This window comes from Pyricularia grisea, assembly GCF_004355905.1.
Source record: "Pyricularia grisea strain NI907 chromosome V map unlocalized Pyricularia_grisea_NI907_Scaffold_10, whole genome shotgun sequence".
NCBI lineage: Eukaryota > Fungi > Ascomycota > Sordariomycetes > Magnaporthales > Pyriculariaceae > Pyricularia > Pyricularia grisea.
In genome coordinates this window covers 348,847-359,534 of record NW_022156722.1, presented here as the reverse complement: position 1 = coordinate 359,534, position 10,688 = coordinate 348,847, and the positions used below count along the sequence as shown (strand labels likewise).

Below are 10,688 nucleotides of genomic sequence, written 5' to 3'. Positions count from 1 at the left end.
GATATAATAGGGTTTGTATTACCAAATTGCGCTGTTAAATTAAACGCCGTTATAGCTTAAATTCTTCAAATTACATACGCTTAGGGAAAAACTATTTTAACATTATTATTAAAAACAATTAATGGCATTGCCATTAACCATTATCTGTCGGCGATTTCGGCTTGCTTTAGTGTTTGGTCGTCCTCATATAGCCGACAAATTTCTCGGCGGGTTTCATCGGTTAACGTTGTGCGCCGCTTTCGCGGAGTGCTAAAAATCGGGCTTTTAAGAGTTTCAATTAAGTTTGTTAAGAGTAGCGGGGACGGAACGGCGGGGCTACTGGGATTCGGCAGGCTGACGAAATTCAAACAGGGGGAAAACAAAAGCGGGTACATCAAATGGAACTGGGAACAGCTTTAACAATAGCATGGCGGTAATTTTTACGGCTCTTGGGGCGTTAAAGGTGGCGGTGCTATTAATCCGTAGTAAAAATTAACAAACGTAAAATCGTTTGGCGCTATAGCAAAGGTATGCCTGCAATAATCCTGCACAGGCCAATTTTGGGTATTGTAAAACGTATTAGCCTAATCGCTTCCAGGTTCTTTTACGGAATTATCGTTGCTACTTGTTAAAGCGTTATAGTTTTTAACCGGATAATTTATTGTTTCGGCCGCCATTTTATTTAGTAACAAATAATTTGTGAATTGTGGTGTTTTACAAAATTTTACCAAATGTGACGGATAATTTTCGCTGTTCCAATACTTAAAACATATAGCAATTCGGAAAAGTAAAAAGGATTGCAAATTGTGGTACAGTTAGCAATTAGCCATCCGCAATCCGCCGTCCGCCATCCGCATGTTGGCATGTGGCAGAGTGGCAAAGTGGCAGAGTGGCAAAATGGCAGAATTGTTGGTCAGGCTACGATGTCCAAATATTATAAAGATATCGTAAGGACTATTAATGCAGGTGTTTTAAGATTTTTGCCTGGAATTTAAATATATTTCCAATAAATATACAAATAATTTGTACAAACAAACTTCCATTCGTATTATTGTTTTCGAAGTTGCGCAAGTTTGCAAGAAATCCCCCAAATGCTCCAAACAAAAATAAAAATAAAAAAAGGAAGAAAACACATACATATAATTAACTTTTTTATACAATCCATAATTTTCTAGCCCGTTTTTGAAATTCGGTATGCGTGTTTGCTTTACGTTTAATACCCCCAAACAAAATTAAAAAGCTTGGCGGCGGAAAATTCGGCAGTGGCGGGAAAAACTAATCTGCGTTCCCAAAATCTGAAGGCACCGGAGCCGGGAGGAAAAGGCCATATCCAGGGTTTTGTTCGTCGATATCGTTTTGCTTAATATAAATAATGCCTTTTTGTTTGGAAATTGACAAAAAGTCAAGGGCTGTTTCGAAATAAAACTGCTTGCCATTACGTTTTATATATATAACGATATTGGCGTTATTAATTAATTTTACCAGGGCATTCGCTTTTTTAAAGATACCAGTAACGCGCGTGTTAAAGCTGCGCTCTGGGTTCTTTATCTGTATGCAAGGTCGGCTGGCTGGGAAATTCATTGTGCGATGGGGTGGGTATTTGAGGGTATGATTAATTAATGTACGGGGTAAAAGTTGGGAATTTGGTTGTTCATATATAGCGTTTAAAAACACAACATGTAGCAAAGTAGGGCGTTTAACCGCCGCGTGAAATTTCTATTTTTGTTTGAAACGTGCAGTTACGCGCCCGCCTATCTATCGGCATCTATTCCTCATTACTGTTTTAATAAAACGGGTTTTCCAGCATCAGTCGTTCCAATTCTTCTCCACGCATTGGAGGCCCCGGCCATTGGTTTTCCCGGCTGTCAAACGTACCCAAAAACTTGACTAATATATTGTTACCGAATGCCCGTAGCCGCAAGCAAAACGAAATCCAGGAACCTTCGCTAAAGTACATATTTTCCAATATCAATTGTTCCAACGAGCTGTAACGCGCAACAAAACTCAACAAATCATGTTCAGAAACCGAAAATCTATGGAAACCCACCCGTTTTAGCCTGCTCCAGTAAAATTCTGGCAGCCGTAGTCGGCCTTTTCGCCAATGGGCTAACCGGAGTAAAAAATGTTCGAAATTGCAGAAAAAGGTCAAACATTGTAGTTGTAATTTGTTAAGGGCGTTAATATGGAACGACGTAATACTGGTAATATCCCTATCGATTTTAACGTTACAAACGTCCAAAATTCCCGTAATTTTTAGTTTTTATATTTTGTTCGATTTACCAATTGCACATAATATTGACGTAAATGCATTACCGACAGGGTAAAACGGACATAAAATCCTCGCATTTTCGGGAAAGTATCCTTTAAGGTAAATATGAGATAATTTAATGGTTTGTATCGACGGAAGGGATCGGAACAGGTTACGCAAATAAACATCCGAGCTCGAACTGTTTTCAGGGCCTTTCCAACTTTTATAGTATATGGTAAGCTTTTGTATTTGTTTTAACGAACCGAAAGGGGATTGCGCGATGTTTTGGATTGCATGCGGGCAAACGTCGCTGATGGATATTTTTTTGGTTAAAAGTGGAAATCCCAAACAAGCGAATCGCCTGTGGACGAACCGACATAATTTCACCTTTCGAACAAAAAGGAAGGCCAAAATTGAAAACAGCAGTTCGGAAGGAAGGGAAAAAAACATTTTGGAAAATACCCCAGGCTAAATATACGACAACAAATCGCCATATTAACACAAAAATCAAACAGGACGCGAAAGCCCGAAATATTATTACACTATTATATGTAATTCATTACCGAATTGCAAAACCTGGTTTTGGTCCAGGAACGTTAAAAGTAACCCGAAAACAACTTCCCCGAAAGCTCGGCTGTAGCTTTTTTTAAACACTTTTTCAACGGTTTAAATATTCGAGCAGCAAACCGCCTGGGGCGCGTTTGCAACACGACTACACAGAAACCAATTTGTCCGCCATAAACTCATTCTCGCTTTCCATGCTATTAAACATGCCCACCTTTCCGCGGTCCATCCGTCACGCCGAAACTTCGTTCTTTACCGCAGAATTTTGTGTTTTATCGGCCCCTTTACTTTAATCGCACGGCTGGCCGACTCATGGCCTGCGCTTGCACTTATTCAGGCGTCCGTTGTATATTTAAATGGGTTGTTTAAATGGCATTGCTTTTTTTTTCCTATACGCGAATATGTAAAAAGAAAACTAAGCTAAAATTTTTTATAAAAAAACAAACAAAACATTAAATTACATTAGGCAGCAAGTTTTATTATTATTCGGTTTCCAGGACGGTTTGAAATCCAACCCTGTAATCCTATAATCCTTTCCTAGCTTTTTCACCGCCCACACCAAAAAAGCAATTAGGGCCGCAAATCGGTAAATGGCTCGGGCGTTAAAGGGCTCGGCGGACGACATAACGGAGGCTAAAAGGGCTAAAACGTGTAAACAAATTGTATTTTCGCCAATTTTGACTGTTTGCCTTACAGGTCGTTCGAGCTTGTAAACCCGATCTTGGAAGTTGGAAACGATTTAACACATTTGCTAAAATAAAATGCTACAGCAAATATGGTAATTACAATATTATATAGGATTATTGTATAAAAGGGGGAAAATTGCGCCGTCTATTAATATTATAAATTTAACAAAAATGGGAATATATTCTAATACTGGGACAGGTATAAATCGAAATTTCCATTAATTACATTTTCCCCTTACCGCTATTTATATTCTCCAACAAAAGCTACTGTATGGATTTCTGCATTCTCTAATTGGGCAACGGTTCCGCACGAAAATAACGGTGGCAGGGACGATAAACGATGCTATAATGGTGTGGCGGCCTGGCGGAATAGCGGCGGCGAGGCGTATTGGAAAGCGCCAAAATAAACTTGGAAGGTGGCAATGGTAATGGGCTGAAGCAAAAACGCCAAAAAGGCCTGTCTGTTTAAACCGTTAACAGCGTTAAACGTGCTTACGCCAAAGCGGTTCGACCAACCCATCGGAACACGCTTAACCCCAAATGGCTATTTGCTGCCAAACGTCGGCGATCGCGTGGGGTAATGCTATTACCGATTTTGGTTAAACCGAAATGTGGATTAATAATTAAAATAACCAACAAAATATACTTTTGTTAATAAGGATGCTGATAAATTTGGGTAATTAGTGGGTAGGGCCGGGTTGATCGACCTGGCGAACATTGAGGTGAGATTGGAATCATTTTTTGGGAAACACGTACTTCGATTTGCATTTGCTTTTGTCGGCAAAAGCCCGGAATTAGTAAGTTGTAATAATTGAACAAGTTTTCGGTGAACAGAGAACACCAACGTGGTCGAAACTATAAAATGTCGGCATACGTGCACGCTGAACAAAATTACGGGAAAAACCAAACTGCAAAAAAATGACCAGCTCACTAGTACCACCAATTATAACGTTGGCGAATTTCATCACGGCTGCTAGAAATATTATGGAACTATCGAAAATTGGCAAAAAGGCCTATTACAATAGAAACCATAAAGCCCGTCTGCTGTTTAGAAAAGTGCGGAAGGCGTACAAAAAAGGGAAAATTAACAAGTCCGAATACCATAGGCTAATGGAAGATAGTAAATGCGGCCATGGCCACTAAGAATTTAAATCAAGAAAAAAAAAGGGAAAAAAAAGAAAAAGAAAGAAAAGAAAAATGCAAAGTTAAATACCACCTTAATATCCCGAATCGAAAAAAACCTTAGCATTTCGGAAATTCGCTAGTAGGCACATTTAGGACGCTGCTTTAATGCTTGGTATGCTTACTCCCCCGGTTTGCCGGCTTGGTTATGACGCTTTTAAATCGGATTCGAACCCAAAATCGGTCGCGAAGCCGAGCAAACTCTCTCCCTTCTTGCAGGTTTGTATGTGTCTAGGTCTGTCAGCAGAAATGTTGCCGCGAACTGCCGGTTTTCGTACCTTTTGCATACGTTTTTCCGCGCAAAACCTTTTCCACAAAAAAGACATTTATATTCGCGCCATCCCGTGTGCGTGCCATTGTAATACCTGTTTAGGTCGCTTTTTCGGCTGTACTTTTTTGGGTATTTTTAGCATTGGAATTTGGTTTTTTTACTGAGTGTGGAAAATTCGGTTATTTGCCGAATATTGGCCAGCAAGCTTTAATTATCCCACAAATTGGCGAACGGGTCGAACCAAGTATTTAATGGCTCTATAACGATATGTAAAAGTAAAAAAGTTCTTTCTTTTTTTCTTTTTTTTTTATGTAAAAAACGCTTTTAACCTGGAACCGCATTTGCTGGCGCCTTTAACTTTCAACTCGTATTTTGGATTATATATGCTGCGTTTCGCATCCTTTGCAGCTTAAAGGATTTTGGTGGAGTGGGCCGGGCGCGCCATCACCTGTTTACGATATTTAAAGCGATTTTACGCCATATGTTGGTGACACTTTCCTAATAACACGTCCCGTTTTTGGAATAGGGAATACGCAAATGCGTTTTAACAATCCAAAATATACATTCCCCAAATATAACAGTAATAAGGTAATGGTTAATAACCGCGTTGAAAGGAACGGAGTTTTGGGTAACCATGGACATTTCCTAATCGGGCTTACGGGAGCGTTTTTTAACAAGCAAAATTGTACAAGAATAAGGGTTATTGGCACGCCCATGCAAAAATAAAATCAATAATTCTCAAAAGGTTATGGCGCGTGGTTTGTTGGTCGAAGTTAAAAAGCTAAATCACATTCTTTGCGTAGCAATTACGTGTGGTACCCCCGCACGCATCTGTGATCGGCAATTCAGGTACGCGTTTCGTAACTTATACTTTAATAAATATCGACCCGACGAAATGGAAACCAATTAAAACATGTTTTTAACCGCGGTAGTCGGTTGGACTGCACCATTATCACCACCACCCAATTGGCCACGCTGCGTCGGCAATCGCGCTAATAGTCGCCGACTTTTGGGCAAAACACAGCATTTGCCAAATCCCCGCATCGCCCCGAAGGACAAAATGGCGGCTGCCATTCCGAAGCAGAGCAGCTTAGTTTTTGTTACTTGTCTGAAAACAAATTGTGCTGTTGCAGGGCTTTAGTCCAGCGTAACTGCCCGCGTTGCTATTTTCCAACGCTCTCGGCCCGTTAACAGGCCTGATTCGGGCGAAAAAGAATTCCCATCCACCTAAAAACAAAATAATCAGGTTTAAGGAAAATTTACTTAGTTTATGCCGGCAAACAAAACCAGCAAGCTCGTTTTCGGTCACGTACAGCCTCGAAAAATGGATTTTGGTTAGTTTCGGATAGTATATTATGTTTAATGGAAGTTTCTATTCCCAAATAAGGCCGCCCGGTAAAAATCCTACAGCAAGATGCGTAAGGTTTGGAAACGATGAAAAAAAATTGCATATGTTATCGGTTAAACCGTCCCTAGAAAACATCGACTGGACATTTAAACGTTTTACCAAAAAATAATCTTGTTTTTGCGTCATTTTACGTACATTTAGATTGCTTTGAATGTTTAACGAACTAAGCCGCCGGAATGCTGCCAAAATGGGTAGCACCGTAAATAAAATGCCACTGGAGTTTTCAAAGCACGGAACTATACTTATCCTTTGTTTAAAATGGTTATAATACGCATTGTTTAATGGCGATGGTCTCCATAAATGGAGGTGGGAAACGGTAAGGCTTTCGAGCCCCGGCAAAATTTCCCGCAGCCGGATACAGTCAGAAACGATATCGCGGGAAGCTTCTTTGATTAAAAACCGGCGGTAATTGGAATAAGCATCTTCTGCGCTTGTCACTGCGTTACGACGTATTACCAATGGGTGTACGTCCCACTGGTCCTTAGATAATATTTCTGGCCACTTTCCGTGGTATAGCGTTATATGTTTAACCGCACCTAGGGAACCGTTTGGGGATTTCGCCAGGTTTTGGAATTTTTTAAAACATTCCATGGTATTAATAATTTGTATGGAGCGGAAAAACGCCGGAAAAAAGGCCGCTGCAAATGCAGAATTTACTAGGCGGAAACGGCGAACATCATTGCGCGATGGCAATTGGAATGCTATTTGTGTGAGAATTTCAGCTGGTAGCATTTAAAGCATTTTACCAACAAAAAAAGAAAGAGAAAAAGAAGAAAGGGAAAAAAAAAAAAAAAAGAAAAAAAAATGGCGGTAATAAATTCCAAGTTTTTTTTCTTCTTTTTTGTTGGTCCAGTTGTAAAATTTGCGGTAGCGGAATCCCGGATTAGATTCCTGGATTCAAGTTTAAGGCCTTCGGATTTTCGACCCTATTCCAGGTTTTTTATTTCCGGATCTTCGTTCAGGGTTGGAACAATATTCTAAAAATTTTAAAACCAGGCGTGCTATCCTCACTTTTAACCAAAATCCACCAGCAGCATCCAAAATAAAAAGCCTTATTATTTTCAATTTTTTTGCTTCGACAAAATTCGCTTTTGGCCAACCGCCACCAATCCGAACTTGTCGTTTGGGTAAACCGGTACAGTTCGATGCTGGCAAATCGTTAATTACAAAGGTTATTGGCGCCTATATAAACGAATATACTGCTATAATTATTCCCGAAGAGCCTAAAATATTGCAGCAGTTCGTGTATTTTTTCAACACTTCCCGTTGCGAGGGTTCCAACCTTGGCCGGTTTCTTATTCCTTTGGACGCGCCAAACGGCGGCGTTTTTGTAATATGGTAACAAAAATGGCTTTTGTTTTTTCTCTTCTTTTTCTTTTTAGCCACTTTCGACCAAAAATCTAATTATTTACCACAGGCATTGCCCGGGTTATTTACCAACCTGTCGCCATATTATTATTTTTGGAAGGTTTGGTAACCTTTTCCCGTCCAGCCCGCAAAAAGGGAATATTATTTGTTTAAATGTACCAATACCCTCGGTAAATGGACCAAAACTTTTTACACCACCTAGGCCCGGGTTGGGTAGTTTAAACACGACGGCGGCCAATACGTCGACTGCTACAACCGCCACATTTTCCACACTTTCCACACTTCCGCCCATTACTCCCCATACGAAATCCGCAAAAGCCAACCCCCTGTTAAACAGCTTTTTCATATCAATATCAAGCGATACAAATGGCTTGTCATCCGCCGAACGTTTCCCCGCATTGCCATCTGGCGCTACAGCCTCCAGGGCAAACGGCTCTTCACTTATCGAAACCGTATCATCTAATGCGAGGCCATTCGTCGCCGCAATTGTGATTTCGACAGTTATAAGCGTGGTTATAGTTTGTACAAACGCGTTTCCCTAAAATAAAGGTTATATATACTTTTTTAAACGTTAAACATCCGAGGGTTTTACGTAATTTATGCGTAACAATTTAAATTTATTAATTTAATGCTACAATTTTCGCGATTTAACACAATTTCCCACTGGTATAACAGTGTTGTTTGGCATCCAGATCGCTTATGCTGCGAATATTGCAACGGGTTTGATAATTATTTCCGTCTCACTCTGCACGCGGCTTATTTGTATTTTCTCCCAAACACTTAATCCGAAACACCATTCACCTGCCTTGGAAGGAAGCCCGAAAAAAGGGAATTTCATCAGGCAAATAGCCTATCAATCGCACAGGTATCGGTTGGTCGACCCGTTGTAAAATATCTAACAATAGCCCTATTGCGTCGTTTGGCAATATATAAAAACAAACGGTGGCTGGTTTTCGCATTGCAAAATCAAAGTAATACGATCGGTTGGAAATAGGCATTTGGGTCTGTACACAAGCCAAATGCCTGGTCTTTTTGGGCGATTTTGGGCGAATGTTCGTGGAGGTATTCGTAAAAATTTCAACTGTATTTTCCGGTATATAAATTAACGTTAATTCGCGGGTATCGATTTCGTTTGTCGGATATATATTCCGGGAACTGTAAAGGATAGCGAGCTCCTCAATAGTGCGTACAGGCCCGAACAAATCATCGCCGACAATATCGCAGCTATCGTCGGTAGCTTTTTTACCGGACCGCCTAACAAACCTAGCTAAAGGCTCCTTATCGGTATCGATAACGAACAGCTATTTGGTCTTTCGACCGAGCACGCCGTAAACCCTAACCTTTCCGTTACAAATCCCGATAACGGCTAAAAATCCGGTATATAAAACGTCGCCTTCGTTGCCATAACGGTTCGCGAAAACGAAGATGATCTCGTCGTCGCGATCGGCACGGATAAGAGGCTCCATGCGCTTGACCCAATGCTCCAGCGTGGCCATATGGGGCTCGTCCGGCTTGCTATAGAAAGAGGCGGGGTTATCGAAAACGCTGGCACTCCAGGCCATGGAAACAATAACGACATTTGCTTTAAAATCCAAAATATTAAAAACGAATTCGAACTGGTACCATAGTGTTTCGGAAGGGTCGATATTTGTATACACTCCCATAGTAACTCGCCCCAACCCGTCGATTACGTCGTGGAAAAACCCTCCGGCCCTTTCGAATGCCCACCTTTTATCGGCATAATCCAAATGCTGCTTTTTATAATTTGCCAGGGTTTCGCCGTTTTCGTTAACCATTAATAACGAATTAAAAAATGCGCCCTGGAAGAGGAAACTGGATAAGGAATCCGCCTTTTCGGGGTAGCCGATTGCTATTTTGCAATTGTATTTGAGTGCTGTTGTGCGAGCCCAGAGGGCACTGATTCCTAAACCGACCGGTTCGAGGAATGGCGATATGTCCCGCAACGAAAGAAAGTTTTGGCCTGGAAATATAATGAGTAAAAGCTCGATATTAGTCAAATTAGTTGGTGGTATGGGTGGTAGTGGTGGTAGTGTTATTACCGGTAAAAGCCATTGCGGGCAATACCAGGATATCCAAATCTTCAAGGTCGTCCGGGTTAGCCCGATTAAGCACAGCATCGGCGCGGTTTAAATTGTCATCGATTGCAGCCATTTGAGGGCTAAACTGGAGGCAACCTATTCTCATTTTAATTTTGGTATCTCAAATAATTGTGTTGGTATTATTTAGTCGATATAAACTATTTTTTAAATATAATTCGGCGTTACAGCCCCAAAAACACGCCGCGTAATAAATAAATGTACAAATTGTCAAGTATACGTTGTGTGGAATTAACGCGCGCCACAATTCGGTATCGTCGTTTTTATTATACTCCACTCTAAACCATTGTGCCACTGTGCCACTATGCTACGTAGAATATACAAACTTTACGTTGCCACTATTTGCAACATTGTACTACGATTATGCACAATTTATAAACCCACTCAGCGCTATAGCCAGCCGCAACTCCACCCGCAACACCATCCACAACGCCATAAACAACGCCATAAACAACGCCATAAACAACGCCATAAACAACGCCATAAACAACGCCATAAACAACGCCATAAACAACGCCATATATAAAGCTATGCCGTATGTGCTTATGGTATATAATAAAGGGTAAATTGTAATCCATTTTGTCACCATTCCGATAATAAAAAAAATCGTCAAGATTCCGCGCCAGATTGCGCCTCATAATACAACCCAGCAGCTCATTCGCCTTCCTTATCCACTCGTCCAGGTCGTTATATTTAGTTCGGAAAAAGAGCGGCAGCGATTTTGAAAATCGCATAACCACAAATATTCTTAACATAATTGTTAATATGCTCAATTCGTTTAAAGGCATAACATCCAAACTGTGGAATTACCAAGCCGATACCAACACGGTGCTTTGGGTTCCAAAACACGGTTATTCCTCAAACG

At 40.8% G+C, this 10,688-nt stretch overlaps 2 protein-coding genes across 2 annotated transcripts; one reads left to right on the top strand and one right to left on the bottom strand.

Moving 5' to 3' along the window:
* Positions 1–3,734: 3,734 nt before the first annotated feature.
* Positions 3,735–3,884, top strand: PgNI_11626 (uncharacterized protein; the record flags this gene model as incomplete). Its single annotated transcript, XM_031131592.1, has 1 exon — positions 3,735–3,884. A coding segment is annotated over one exon (150 nt), but the record flags the coding sequence as incomplete, so codon positions are not given.
* Positions 3,885–7,520: 3,636 nt separating this feature from the next.
* Positions 7,521–9,911, bottom strand: PgNI_11625 (uncharacterized protein; the record flags this gene model as incomplete). The annotated part of the gene is made up of 5 exons (XM_031131591.1): positions 7,521–7,561; positions 7,866–8,244; positions 8,648–9,007; positions 9,047–9,687; positions 9,767–9,911. The coding sequence occupies 5 exons, from the start codon at positions 9,909–9,911 to the stop codon at positions 7,521–7,523; spliced, it is 1,566 nt and encodes a 521-aa protein (XP_030976666.1).
* Positions 9,912–10,688: the final 777 nt, after the last annotated feature.